At 36.6% G+C, this 15,179-nt stretch overlaps 1 protein-coding gene across 22 annotated transcripts in view; it reads right to left on the bottom strand.

Annotated features, from left to right (window-relative positions):
* baz2ba (bromodomain adjacent to zinc finger domain, 2Ba) overlaps positions 1 to 15,179 on the bottom strand; it is a 101,296-nt gene that overhangs the window by 11,341 nt on the left and 74,776 nt on the right. For 3 of the 22 annotated variants that reach the window (XM_051897628.1, XM_051897640.1, XM_051897629.1), the window contains 17 exons: positions 14,319 to 14,379; positions 13,051 to 13,159; positions 12,677 to 12,778; positions 11,919 to 12,135; positions 11,166 to 11,258; positions 11,018 to 11,079; positions 10,767 to 10,832; positions 9,883 to 9,948; positions 8,087 to 8,131; positions 7,661 to 7,693; positions 4,486 to 4,551; positions 4,072 to 4,212; positions 2,547 to 2,798; positions 2,044 to 2,267; positions 1,185 to 1,259; positions 716 to 944; positions 544 to 606 (listed from right to left, as the gene is read on the bottom strand). In XM_051897628.1, the coding sequence (XP_051753588.1) occupies positions 544 to 606; positions 716 to 944; positions 1,185 to 1,259; positions 2,044 to 2,267; positions 2,547 to 2,798; positions 4,072 to 4,212; positions 4,486 to 4,551; positions 7,661 to 7,693; positions 8,087 to 8,131; positions 9,883 to 9,948; positions 10,767 to 10,832; positions 11,018 to 11,079; positions 11,166 to 11,258; positions 11,919 to 12,135; positions 12,677 to 12,778; positions 13,051 to 13,159; positions 14,319 to 14,379 (1,904 nt within the window). The remainder of the gene's footprint in view (positions 1 to 543; positions 607 to 715; positions 945 to 1,184; positions 1,260 to 2,043; positions 2,268 to 2,546; positions 2,799 to 4,071; positions 4,213 to 4,485; positions 4,552 to 7,660; positions 7,694 to 8,086; positions 8,132 to 9,882; positions 9,949 to 10,766; positions 10,833 to 11,017; positions 11,080 to 11,165; positions 11,259 to 11,918; positions 12,136 to 12,676; positions 12,779 to 13,050; positions 13,160 to 14,318; positions 14,380 to 15,179) is intronic. The other 19 variants (XM_051897650.1, XM_051897630.1, XM_051897631.1 and 16 more) reach the window with 15 other exon arrangements.

Genomic DNA, 15,179 nt, shown 5'->3' with positions numbered 1-15,179 from the left:
ACTTTAATATCATTCATATTAACAGGTTAATAGATGTTTTCTCCAGGAGTATATAATGGGTTTGGATATTTTAGAGAAATTCATAATTAATGCATTACAATTTAACTAAACCCATTAGATTTTAGTTGACTAAATCTACTGTGGATTTAGTCGACTGAAATCTTATGATATTTCGTCAACTAAAACTAGACTAAAACTAAAACAATTCAGATGACTAAAATATGACTAAAACTACATGGCATTTTAGTCAAAAGACTATGACTAAATCAAAATTTGCTGTCAAATTTAACACTGATATTAGTAATATTTACTATTTTTGTTTAATATTTTATAATAAAATAATAATAAATTATTATTATTAACATTATCATCATCATCATTAATATTATTATTATTATCATATTGATATATAATCACAAAATTTTGGGCTAAACTGTGCAGCCCTACACACAAGCACAATTTTAAACAAAATCACATTTTAAATTGCAATTGCAATTGTTTTCCCCAAATCATGCTGCCCTAAATTATGATGTTTGAATTTACCTTTGATAACTTCTCGATCTGTTTCTCTAGCTCTTCAACACTTGTTGCTGGGTCTCCCTCATCCTGACACAAACACACACACACACACACACACATATACAGGCTCAGTCAATATAAAGATGTCTGATAAAGGTAAAGTAATCAATGAAAATGCACCCGAAATGAACGTTACCTCATCACACGTCTCCACCTTTTTTCCCTTTTTAGCCTCTTCCTCCTCATCATCATCGTCCTCATCCCCTGCATCATCACTGTCCTCATCTTCATCGTCGTCATCATCACTATCCCCAGCCTTCCTTTTGCGCTTGTGACCAATGGCAGAGCCGCCCGCAGCCTGAGGCTCCTCCCCTCCTGCAATTGCTTCACGTTTCCCTGTCCGTTTAGCGTAGATTGTTTTCATTCTGCATGAACACATGAATAAATACTGATTGGTTAGTGAAGGAACCTTAATATTTGAATGCAGTTATGATGTACATTCAACACACATATTTTGCAGTTGGTAAAAGCTGTTTATGGCCTGGTAAGATGCCTCGATTCAAATGTGTGAACATCTATTATGGCTAAAAATGCTGTCTAGGTATGTAAGTTTTGAAACAGCCATTATATTTGTATAAATCAGGTGCAAACATGTTGATACTCACTTCTTCAATTTGCCCTCCACGATACACTCGTCCTTCCTCAGCACATTCATGTGCTCCAGGCTTTTGTCGATCTCACTGCAAAAACACACAAACAGTTTCATACTGCTGTAGATACCAATGTTATTTTAGTATTAGTTATATACATATAGTTTTATTACAGTTTTGAATTAGCCTTTATTTTCTTTTTAAGTTACATTTTATTTAAAGTTGATTTTTAGTAATTTTGTCTTTTTTTAATATTACTATTTAGGTTTAATTATTCAGATTTAGTTTGTTTGTTTTACAGTTACTAATTTTAGTGCTCAAACTTATTTCTGTTTTCATTTAATTTAAGTATTTTAATCTAATATTTATATTTTATTTTATTATTATAATTAACAAAAATTAGTTTTAACAGTTTTAGTTAAAGATAATAACCCTGGTAGATACATGTCATACAGCACATGTGTGATTATGTCACATGATGAATTCAAGCTGTTGAGGTTCCAGTGTTCATATGCATTAAGTATTCAAAGCTCTGTGACCTCTCCACTGCTTCTTTATGCACTATTATTCCAAGATGAATATTTCATAGTGCCCAGACAGGCCTCATAGAATAAATACATCACTTTTACACACATCATATTTCCAAACAGGAATCACTTGAGTTTGAAAATGTCTTACATAAGTGTAATTAGTTGATTTTTAATTGATGTTGAAAGGTTTGTGATATGTTTCTCAAAAAGATGGATGTCATTTGTTCAAAGGAAACAAAATATTTCCTTGCTTAATTTGTAAATGTTTCATTAACATATACAATGTAATCATCAATCAAGTCAAGAATCATCAGCAGCTGAACTCAATCTATCTTGGTTCTTACCTGACCACGCTTTTACTGCATGCCAGCTCATTTACAAGGAAGGCCAGGACAGAGGCTTTCTGAGTTGGCGTATGGGCCTGAAAGGCTTTGGTCCTTAAACTCAGAGCAAGATCAGCTAGCTCCGTCTGAGAGCAGTGAGCCTCCATGTACAACTGCAAAACCTCAGACACGTTGTCCCGATTCAGACCCACATTGGTCAGGTGGTCCCCCAAGATTGACTTAGCCTGGTGGAGAAAAGGGAATAGTTCCAATTCTGCTGACACTTTTGACTAAAGCATCTTAATTAAAATAAATTATTAGAACTAATTAAAATAAATTACAATACATTAAAAACTAAGTATTAGCATCCATTACAGGCTTGGATCTGCTTAAAAGCAAACTAGATAGCACATGTGAGCGGATCACTTGAGACGGTGCTTAATAGCGGGTGTAAACAGGGCCTGAAAGTACAATTATTACAGGGACAATCACACTGAAGTAACCTCTAGGCATTTTCCCCTCACCCTGTGTCCTTGAGGTAATCCTGGGTCAGACACAGCAGATGAGAGTAGCCGAACCAACAGGTCCTGCACTTGCCCCATGCTGTTGCCCAGGTTGAGCAGTCCCTCCTGCAGTATACCCAGAGTGGGCAACTCGGAGGGATCCATGCCCAGAACCTTCCCAAAACTCCGCAGGAACTGCACCACCATCAGGCAGTCTGCAAACACACTCCCAGGCAGAACCAGACCATGGATACGAGGAATCTCCGGAAGGGGCTGTAGAGGGAGAGAGAAACAGAAAAAGTGAGGCAAACAGTTTTCAAGATCACGTTTTAATAACACATTTCAAATAAGCAATAAAATCTTAACAGTCAACAGTATCTTAAACTTTGCGAAAAATTAAAACTTCGCTAAAAATTATTTCTCCAATTAGTTTTTTTTTTTTTTTTACTGCACTGTATCATCTAAAGCAGTATTTTTCTATCTTGTGTCAAAAATATAACTGAAAAAAAAAAAATAATAATAATAATAATAAACAATTTAATGTCCTTAAGTTGTTTTGCTTATACATTCAAAACAACTCTAACATAGGGTGGGAAAAAATACTAAAAAATACTGTCAAACTAATACAAAGAAAAGTTTTTGGTGAGTCAATCCCAGATTTTTTGTGAGTAAAATATTTACTTGAAGTACCCCCTGAGATTTTAAGTTAATATTTCAATAATTTAATGGCACATTTGCATGTTCACAGTTCTCTGATGTTAATAATAATAATAATTAGTAATAGTAGTAATAGTAGTAGTAGATTTTTTAACTTTAATTATAAAAATGAATATTACTGCTGTAAATTACAACTGTACAGATGCGCCACATGCTTTATCAGACTATACAGTTATTTAATTCAATTGCAGCCTTTGATTTGATAATCACACTAAGCCATATCCTGATTATTGTGCAGCCCCATTTAATTATTTTACTTTTATATTCAATATAATTAATTATTAGCTTTTCATCAACTCACAAACCCCCTGCAATTCCCCGCTCTAGACAATAATATAATAATTTTTTGTCCTTAATATACTGACAATAAAAGGCTTAATTTTGGAAACAACATGTTGTCTTTACAGTATGATATTTAATATTTTTCACACTGTATAAATGAGTCTTTATACATGAAATTAGGCAACTGTCATTATATTTTAAGTAGGGGGTCCGTCATAAGGAGATCATCAAAATTTGGGTTCATTAGCATCAAAAAGTTTGATAAAAGATACAAGAGTGCCAACTTTTATCAAAATGCTGTCTTTGTCACCACTAGGTGGCAGTATTCTGTCTCAGGTGAATTCACTGTAAAGTGTCTTGGTGAGATTCTGTGTATGACATCATACCTCTGAGAGTTCTGATTGGATGAGCCTTTCTGTTAATATCTCATTTATTGATGAATGAAACATAAGTGCATAATCTTACAAAAACAAGCATTCTAAATGATTATTAAAGTTGATGCAATGCAAAACTTTTCCTTGTTTGGCCTGATACCCAGTTCCATTACCTTGTGATCTGTCAAGCACATGTCTTCATTGGGTTTCTTCATCTCACGGATCATCTCCAGCTCCAGCCTCCGGAGCTCCATTTTCCGCTCCTTGTTGAGACGTTTCTCATCACGTTTCTCTTGCCTGAGGCGTTCGCGCTCCTGCAGGGTGGAAGAGAGGCTTTACTAACCGGTCTGATGCCATATCAGGCGTGTTTGACATTAGGGTATTATGTTCTACAAGAAAACTTTGCTTTGGAGAATGAGGAATGTTTAGTGTACTTTATCGAACTACATCAAAATTATTTGGCGAACACATTCAGGGAGCGTAGCAGAGCAGGTAGACGTGACATGTGAGAAAGCCTTGAGGTGCAGAGAGGAGAGTGGAGTGGTGAAGGACAGTGTTCCTTTATTTATTTATTTTATTTTGCACACCTCAGCTTTTTTCCGAGCCTCCACAGCTTTCATTAGCATAACGTGCTGTCTCCTCCTCTCCCTCTCCTGAAAAGACAGAATGATTCCATCGTTCAGTGGAGGAAAGCAGAGCATACAGATCCACACAGAGAAAACAAACGAAATATAAAAGCCAGAGACAGACGATAAAACTGATCAGCGTGGTTTAGCATGTTGCACAGAAAGAGAGAGAGAGATAGAAAAAGTAGGTGTAGAACGGACACATTGCTATGGCCAGGATGAGGCAGCCAAAAAAACGTGTGTTACAGCTGATCGGACGGGAACAAAAGAGCGAAAAGAAAAGCCACAGATGTAATGGGCAGGTCAGAGGAGGAAAGCTGTCGGTGCATCTTGAGTTAGATTAGCGAAGCTACTGTTACAAGCTAACAAGGGAAAACACAGATTTCCCTCAGTCCTTACAGTGAAGCACATTGCTCTGTCACTGTTGTTATGGATTTAAAGTCAACATGAAATCAAATCGACCCTATTTACTTTCTTAATACGCGTTTCTGATATCTTTCTTTAAAATGTAAAACTTGCAAATAACTACTTTACGGCTGACACCACCTTGGACTCAGACTATTGGATAATGGCTGCGTTTAAGTCCACTTTTTTATGCCCTTCCCTTGCTAACTTCCCTCCATCCCATTCACTCGGATGTACATCATTGCTTACGTTGCGTGAGCCCACAGCCTTAATCACTTGTGGGTGAATTAAGTGTGAACACTGTGAGTTGATGTTGTGAAGTTACACTTGTGTTACATTGAGGTCTATGGATCTGATCAAAATAGAATAAACTTCCCCATCCACTTGACGAAGTTGAATACACTTCAAAATAGCGTTGGGGATTCCCCCTAGGGCAAGTGCTTAGGGTAGTTTTGCGAGTGTGTGTCTAAACGTGGAGGTAAACGCAGACAATGCACTCCGTAATTTGTTGTTTAGGTTATGCTACTGATGTCTTGGATTCATGCTGACATCTAGTGGTGTGGATGTAGCATCATGCAAGTTGTAGTTATCAATACTGTTGTACAAATGCACTTTTCGCAGTCAAACTTGTTAATTCTGCAGGTGAATGTTAACTGAGATGAAGTGAGTAGTATTCGCCTAGTGATATGATCTCAACATGGCTGCCCCCATGAAGAGACCCCCTCTATGTAAATTACAAACTGTATTGGGCAATTGATATGACTAGAGGTTTTATCTTATGTGAGTCTACAGGATTTTTAAATATACTTATGTAAAGTACTATTCATTTTTTTTCGCTTGAGAAATCCTAAATTACAGAGTGCACCTTTAACCAATAGCAAAATTATTTATTCATTGTTTTAGCAAACTCGCATTCTGGTTTGGCTACATTCTAGGGGTTGCACCGACTAGTCGACTTTAATGCTCTGCCATGACGCTTTAAAGGGTTAGTTCACCCAAAAATGAAAATTCTGTCATTCATTACTCACCCTCGTATCGTTCCACACCCGTAAGACCTTCACTTAAACTCAATTTTATGAAGCGATGTGATCGCTTTGCTTGTGCAAAAAACACATAAATTACCACTTTATTTACAAATGTATATTATCCAAAGCGTGTTCACGCAACAATGCCAGCTCTTGCGTGAACACAACATGCATGCGTCATGAAGCTCTTGTGAACACGTGTTTCAGATCAATATTTTTGTAAATAAAGTGGTAAAATATCTTCTTTTTTTTGTGCAAACAAAGCACTCACGTCACTTCATAAAATTGAGTTTAAGCCACTGGAGTCGCATGGAATACTTTACCGAATTTGTTCCTACCTTTCTGTACCTTGGAGAGGTAGTTGCGTTGGATCTCTATGGAGAGACAGAAACCTCTCAGACTTCATCAAAAAGATCTTAATTTGTGTTCTGAAGATGAACGAAGGTCTTACGGATGTGGAACGACACGAGGGCGAGTAAAAAATGACAGAATTTTCATTTTAGGGTGAACTAACCCTTTAAGTTTGACGTCGACTAGTTGCTGATCATGACCTATACAGGGCACAACAGAATGAGAAATCTTTGAAGTCCACATTTACGCTCCGTATCCAATAGTAAATGACAAATAAATGCATACTCCGAGAGCGCTCCACAAGATATGTTTGATCATACCATCTGGATGCTCAATATTGATTGGGTGAATGCACGTTTTAAACAACTTTTAAGTTAATCGCCGTTCTAAACTAATGCGCAGCTGCTGCGTTGTGACACACAGACAGTAGCGCAGAAATGTATTGTCAACACTGTTCTGTGATTTATCAATAAAATAGCTTAGAAAATGAAAAGTTCTAGCATATATTTCTTAGTAAATAAAACCCACAGCTTCACTATTAGTCGATGTCAACTCGACTTCGTCACATAAATGTCGACTGTCCAAAAAAATATTAAGTCGTTCAACCCCTACTACATTCTAATATTGAATATCCACTTAATTTATTAATATTTATTAAATATATTTTGCTCGGAAAACGTCACATTAAGGAAGCAAAATGGGTTTTGAAAAAGCCGTTTCATGTTGACTTTAAGGACAAAGCCAATTAGTGTGATATCTTCATTTCTGACCCACAGATGGCATGGAATGTACAACAGAGAGAAGTGTGAGTTTCCTCAAATTCTCTCATTGGTCATTGTCAGGCACTACGACCTTTGACCTGTACTGATGACCTCACAGGCAGGACAATCAGCACAGTGCAAATGCAACATTGTGACAAATAGTCTGCCACAACAACATACATACACGCACACACACCAACACTCACATTTTCACAGCGGTAATGATACAAAATTGGGATGAATTTACACGTGGAATGAGGGTGTGTGGCACTTTCCACCAATGAGAGTACGTACTCAACAGGCTCCACAGACACACACACACACACACACACACACACACACACATACACAAACAAGGCACAGGCCTGCTGCATCAAAGCCGTTTTCTCTCATTGACACACATAGCAGATGTAGGCGATGCAGTTTTTTTCTTTTGTTTTCTTTTTTTTTTTTTTTTTTGCTTGAAAAGCCATGCAGAAGGAAAATGTAGTTTTGACAGCAGCCAGTGCTACATTTAAACATGTGCTGCTATGACATCATATCACAACCAGGATTCACGATGCGAGTGTTAGATGTACAGAAGATGAAACATACCCATACCATATCTAGTCTATGCCTCTCCATCTCCTGAGAGAGAGAGTTGGCAGAGTATTATGAGACAGAAAAAAAATCACAGCGTCATTTAAAAAGAAAAGGAAAAAAACAAACAAACTCAAAACTTCAGCCTGTAACCCCAAAGAGACAGACCCCACTCCCAAAAAAGCATGGAAATTAACCAAGAGAAACAGCAGAAAGTTAAAGACAGAACCACATGAGACTCGCCACTTCTTACAATGGGCATAGGCTGAACAAATCTATTTCAGGACACTTTTAAACCCATAATGCACTGCATTTCATATGTGAACTCTACAATAAAATATTGCTCTTTCCCTCCCTTTCTCCCACATTTTGTAGCAGAAATCAGTACTACTATATAAATTGCCATTATGAGACCTATTATTTATGAGAGTGGTGACTGACCTGGTGCTTGAGAATAACAGCCTGTTGGCGTCTCATCTCCTTCTCCTACAAACACAGAACATAAAAACGATTCAACGCTGCACCAAAACACTCATTATGACACCGTCTAAAAAGAAACCACCAATCCTGTCTCGGCCTTCAGTCCTAACTGTGAGGCCTGCAGTATCAATGCAGTTTGCTCTGTTGGCTAGTGAAGCAGGTTTGGTTAGGACGTATCAAAATGTTTGCCTTTTTTAATAATCAAAAGATAGTCGGAAGCATAATTTAGGGGGAGGGGGATTTCTTAGTCTAGAAACCACTTCATTGAAAAAACTTTTTTATATGCTGATATTATCTAGATGGTAAGTTTGCATATAAAGTCATGTAAGATACACATGATATTTAACTCTAAACACAGTAGCAGCAAATGGAAAGAGCTTTACCATCTACACAATCGTCCCTAAAAACAAGATGAATAATCAACTTTGGTTTAATTTTCCCTGAGGAGAAAGAATAGGGCTTAGTGGTATGATGGCATATGCTGTACAATGCAATAGTATTTATTATAAATAAAAAATTATTATCTTTAAGCTTGCGTCCATATATTTTTCAAATAAAAAGAGAAAATAATCAAATCAGCACCTTTCATTTGCAAATTATTTAATAAACTTGATTATCAAAAGATAGGCAGATTTTTTTTTTTAACATATTTTGATGCCATATATCCCCAAATATGATGATCCACTTGTAAGGGACTCCTTTCCTAAAATGTAAAGGCAGCTATGTATTTTTATTTATAAAAATGTGATTAAAAATTAATTTGTACTGTGAAAAATATTAATGTGATGATGTAAAGACAACAATATTAAAAAAATTGCCTTTTATATCGTCATTTTACTACAGAAAAATGTTAAAATATTATCATAAACATATTTCATTAATATTTCTCCAGATCGCAGGTAAAAAAAATCCTGATTTAATACACTACCTTTCAAAAGTCTGGGGTCTGTAAGATTTTTTTAATGTTTTTGAAAGAACTTTTTGATTACAAATACAGTAAAAACAGTAACATTGTGAAACATTACTATAATGTTTTCTATTTTAATACATTTTAAAATGTAATTTATTCCTGTGATGCAAAGCTTCAGATTCTTTGATGAATAGAAAGTTCAAAAGAACAGCATTTATTTGAAATAGTTTTTTTTGTAACAATGTGAAAGTCTATACTGTCACTTATGATTTGATTTAATGAATGATTTAATGAATTTAATGTGTATTTGCTGAATAAACGTAATTCCTTTTTTTAAAAAAAAAAAAAACTTTTAAACAGTAGAATTTCCCACAAAATAACTATATCATTGTGATATTTACATTTTTACAGAATGATCAAAGTATTATATGATGTAAATAATTTTATGTGTGTATATCACACAAGATGGCTGCAAAGTTAACAGACGTGGACTAAAAGTCATAAAACAACACAAAACTTCATTTAAATAAGGGAGGCTATTTAGAGCAGGTTGTGTATTCCAGTGAGGGCCCCATGTGTACAAGACATGAAAAGATGCACTGTGCATTTTTCATTTTAAACAACAGCAGCAAAAATCCAGATGTCAAGCTAATTTCCCCCCACAGGCCGGCAGGCATCAGTCAAACAGAGGCTCTGCTCCTTTGTTGTGGCCGAGGAATGTTAATGGTTTGCCGGGGTAGGTGAGAACGAGGGAAGTTTCCTGGGGTGGGGGGGTGGGGGTTTCCACGTCGATGATTCATAGTGCGCAGAGTAGGTGTATAGCATCTCTTCTCACTCACAAACTGACCTTTATTCGCTTTTCCGCCTCCAACATTTTGGCATTGGCAGCCTCCTCTCTCTTTTTCCGCTTTGCCTGCCAATGCAAAACAGGTCTGGGTCAGACCAGTGCTGCCGTGCTGAGTATAAACCTAAATTAAACATGCTAAGCCAACATCTGTTTTATTTATAACTTATACTAACACTTTGATTGATATGTCTGCGAGAGGAAAAGCGAGAGCTTGCATCCAAACATTCACACACACACACACACACACACACACACGGGAAAGCCCTTCAGTCTTGCCATTGTTGCGCTTACTCTAGCTACAGATCACTGCGTCAGTGATTGAGAATATTTTCTCCTCAAGTCTGTGTCAGAATCAACCCTCAGATCTTCAGAACTATTCAATATTCCTCGGGCTCTGACAACGGCAATATAAAAAGAAAGCAAAGGCGAATTAGCTGAAAATTTAAATACGTAATTACAAACAGCAAGAAATCCTGTTCAGAATGGCTTGCCAAGCGTGTCAGCTCCAATTTGATTTTGCCCAGCTAAAACACTTTTGAAGCCTCTATAATTGGGTGAGTAAAGTAAACAGTGTCTTCCTCCTGCTACTTATGCAAGAACTGCCATTGTCTGATGGAAAAAAATCTTTTATGTCTAATTTACCTCTGGTTTGAAACACAGGAGGCAGCAAATTTAATATTCAAAAACTGTCCACCAAAACCAATTTAGCATTAGTCCTGACGAAAATTATGCAGAATTCACAGCCCCAAAATGCTGGTGAGTGATTCTTCTGTGGTCCGGGTTCCATGTTAAACAGAAACTGAAGGGGGTGGTGTGTATTTTAAGAATGTTAAGCCTATTTCAACTCTGTTAATTTTTTATTTTTTTCCGCAGTCACTCCGTACCTCGAGAATCTGCTGTGCGCGGAGTTCCTTCTCCATACGGATTTGCTGAATACGCTTTATCTTTTCCTGGTAGGAGAGGAGGAGGAAGTCTGTTAATTGAAAGTGCTGCTGTGCATTTAAAAAAGTCGACTGGCAGCCAAGCTGCAGACGTAGAAGCACCATCAGTTTCCGTTCGAAATGAACGGTTATAATCTCATGTGACATGACCCTAAGACTGACAGAAAACCAAAGGTTTCCTTCTAAAAACTCACCTGCTGTTTGAGAATCTTCAGCTGTTCCTTTTGCTTCCTCCTCTCTTCTGCAGCCATGATGGCTGAACAAGAGATACAGATTGAGGTTTCAGCGAGATGTTTAAACATCTTTGTGAGCAATAGAGTGGTATTCATTAGCGTGGAGTACCTTGCTGTTTGCGGGCCTCCTTGGCCGCCCGTGCGAGTGCCTGTTTCTCTAGTTTCCTCATGAGCTTCATCTGAGCCGCCTGTCGGGCGATTTCTATGATGAAAACAAGACAAATCCCTTACATTAATATCAATATATGAATTTTATTCATTGTAAACTCTAACGCTCAAAATAATTAATTGGTTTCAGTAGGGCAAACTCAAATTAAACAAATTAGTTCAATCAAATTAACTTTTATGAGTATTTAGAACTTTCTTTTTCTTTTGAGTTCAAGAAACTGACACATTTTAAGTAATCTGAATTGTTTCACTGTTTTGAGTTTTATGGATTTGTTTCTTTTAATTTAGACAAACTTAAATTTACCTGAAACTGGGCTGAGATTTCTATTTCCCAGCATGCGTTGCCGTGACACTCGAAAAGGAGAGTAAATGCTAAAATTAAGTGCTATATAATGTTTGTTTTTGTTTTTTTGTGCAAGATTAATGTTAAGTGGGAGATTTAGTAGTTTTTCCTAAATTTCCTCTTCTAAAAATATTTAAGCTTAGATTACAAGTTAAATGTATGAAATTAACTTACTCAAAAATGTCAAGTTAAGAACAATTAAAATGTATGAGTACAAAACTGAAATCTGCCAGTTCTGCTTACTTAAACTTTGAATTTCCTAACTTGTACCTAAAATGTTTTGAGTTTTGCCAACTTATTCGAATTTACAGTGTATGAATGAGCTGTATAAGTCAAACAAAAGCACTTTACCCTGAGCCTCGAGCTTGCGCAATAGTTTGGCCTCAGAGGGACTTGGGAATTCGCTCTCTCCTAGATTCGGGGGGCGTCCCTTTCGACGCCGGCTGCCTGAAACCTCACTGCCGCCCCTCGGCTGCCGCTCAGTGTTGGGCGGACGGCCTCGCCGGCCCTCCATGGCCAAGATACGAGGGATGACCTCTTCCTCTTTCAGAAGAGCCCACTGCAGACCCTGCGGGGAAGCAGGGGACAGAGGAGGGTCAGACTTATGAAGACGATGGTAGAAACACAGAAAGTTTCCTAATTTAGTGCCACATCACTAAATAATATCACTAAACACTATAATAATTAATTGGTAATATTCTGAAATGATACTATCATTGCAGGTCCGTTTTTAGCAAATGAATTAAAAGCATGAAATGAAGTAAATTCAAAAAACAAGAGAGTCAGTTTCATTTAAATTTTAATCAATAAACTGTCCCAACTTAAGCTCCTCTGTATCTTTAATCTAAAGAATCTCTTTCAACACACATGACAGACAAAACATGAAGTAACACCCTGTGGAAACAACGAGCGCTGATTATTGCACAGACTCCCTACAGTTTAAAAGGGGAAATTCAGGCTATCGGGGTTCAATCAAATTCCCTGCCCTGTTCAAGATGAAAGAGAGATACAGGGAGAGCGAAAGAATACGAGCCAGAGAGACAGAGAGAAAAAAAGAACATAAAGAACAAAAAAAGAAAAAAGAAAAAGAGGAGATGAAAGGCATTCACCTGGGGTCCTTCTCTGGCTTCATAGAAGTCACCAACCCTTATTTTTGCACTGAAGCTAAAATTATCACGTGTGATGTCAGTTATTCCGTATCTGGACAGATACTACAGAAGAGAGAATAATAGTGATTTTGTCAGACAGGACATCCAGAGAGCCATTAGCACTATAATGGTACCAAACTGAAAGCAGCCTAGCACACTTGCCATAACAGTGCATAGCTAGCTAAAGTGACCAGATTATCCAAGAAAACTGCTGGATCTTACACCAGTACCTGCTAATGGTGCACTGGGAGAGGAAAGGGATTTAACGTGTGGGGAGTGAGGCTTTCTGAGCGTTTGGGGGGTCTAAGCGAGAGGCAACAGAGAAGACTGCTTACCTTTACGACATCTGGGTACTGTCGCAGTCGCTTGCCGCACGGGGCGTAATACGCAACGTCTCCCTGCAGCCGACCGCCCACTGTTTTCATCCTGGTCTCTCTTTGCCAGCTAGAACAATAACATACACATTGAAGAAAAAGGGTGTAATACACTTGTGTTTATCATTGAAAACGGCTCATTTTTATGCTATTTTATTCTTTAAGCTAATTTTGTAATACCATGGATTTTTGGACATGTACTTTCATTAATTTATTTATTAATGGCAGGTCAGCAGCAAGGCTATCTTCATAGCGAGAACAAAATGAATAACAAAAATCATACATTTAACAACAACAACAACAACAACAACAACAACAACAAAAAACTTTCTAGGACATTTAAAGGGATAGTTCACCCAAAAATTTATCGTTTACTCACCCTGAAGTTGTTTAAACCTGTATAAATTTCTGTGTTCTGCTGAACACAAAGGAATATATTTTTAAGAATATGGGTAACCAAACCATTGTGGGGCACCACTGACTTTCATAGTATGGAAAAAAAAAAAATACTACAGAAGTCAATGGTGCCCCACAACTGTTTGGTTACAAATATTCTTCAAAATATCTTCAGAACAAAGAAATTCATACAAGTTTGGAACTTGAGGGTGAGTAAATGATGACAGAATTTTCATTTTTGGGTGAACTATCCCTTTAAGATTAATACAAGACAAAAATTCTAAAATATATCCAGTTAAACTTATCTCCGAGTAAAACCGTCTATTTACATTAAAACTGTGCAGTCCAGAATATATGTTAACCCCTAACAGTCAGTTGGTTTGACAAGGAAGGCATGATGGTGGTTCTTCACCTTTCAATCATGGGTAAATCTTTTTATTATCTAATCGACATCTACTAAAAATAACTTTTAAAATACTAAAAAAACTATTTCTTATACTAGAATTTATTTAATATAACTTATTTCTGTTGCATTCACATGTACCTTGATATAACACAAATAATAAATATAAATATGAATGTGAATATTATAGTAAAAATCCATGGTTTTATACCATAATTGTGCAATGGTGCCGCCACAGTGCTTGTTTGAATGTGTTTGTAATATTAGAGAAAAGGACTCTGATTTGAAGAGAGTGTTTACTCATCTGCAGTTTTAATGTGATGTTTATATGAGACTGTGTGCTCTGTTGCTGTAGAAGCACAGAATGCAGATCTGCAGTTAACAGGTGTTGAGTCATGCTGCCACCAGCGTGTGTCATATTTAAACGTACCCCATTTCCAGCGGAATCCGTAAATCATCTTCATTCATCACCCGCTTTCTCTTCGCAGAGCCTGAGACAAGACAACAGCCAGACAGACACACACACACACACACACACACACACATCTTAAGCAAACCGTCTCATCATCTCTTACAAATTACAATTCACATAATGAGCAAACAACATCAAATAAAACCTAGATTTTTATTTGTTCTTCTTTTGATGCATGCATAAAACCAGCCTCCACAAGGCCAGGGGATTGCAAGGCGATTGCTAAGGCGTCCTGAATGGTTTTCACTAGGGGGTCCGCCAATATTAAAATTCTGGCCAATAGTGATAAGGCAAACTGTTTTCATGTCATGGCAGATAAACAAAAAAATGGACAGAAGTTAATTCAAATAAATTAAAAATAAAACACAAACTAAGATAAATGTAAATCTAGGCATCATAACATTTTAATATACAGTATGAGAAATGGATATTCATCTTGAGATTTGCTAAAGATTAAATGTAACACTGTTATTAAATTATTAACTTTAAATAAAAATAAAGTTAAAAAAATCAAATGTAAAAATAGGACAAATGAGCATGAGCAACTAAATATACAATATTGGTTGATATTAAATACACTACCATTCAAAAGTTTGGGTCAGATGATTTTCCACAAAAATATTAAGCAACTGTTTTCATCATTAATAATCAGAAATGTTTCTTGAGCAGCAAATCATCATATTAGAATGATTTCTGAAGGATCATGTGACACTGAAGACTGGATTAATGATGCTGAAAATTCAGCTTTGCATCACAGGAATAAATTACATTGTAAAATATATTAAAATAGAAAACAGTTATAAATTAAATTGTTTTAAA

This window comes from Ctenopharyngodon idella, chromosome 6 (genome assembly GCF_019924925.1).
Source record: "Ctenopharyngodon idella isolate HZGC_01 chromosome 6, HZGC01, whole genome shotgun sequence".
NCBI lineage: Eukaryota > Metazoa > Chordata > Actinopteri > Cypriniformes > Xenocyprididae > Ctenopharyngodon > Ctenopharyngodon idella.
The sequence above is the reverse complement of the archived record's forward strand: the minus strand, read 5'-3'. Positions and strand labels throughout refer to the sequence as shown.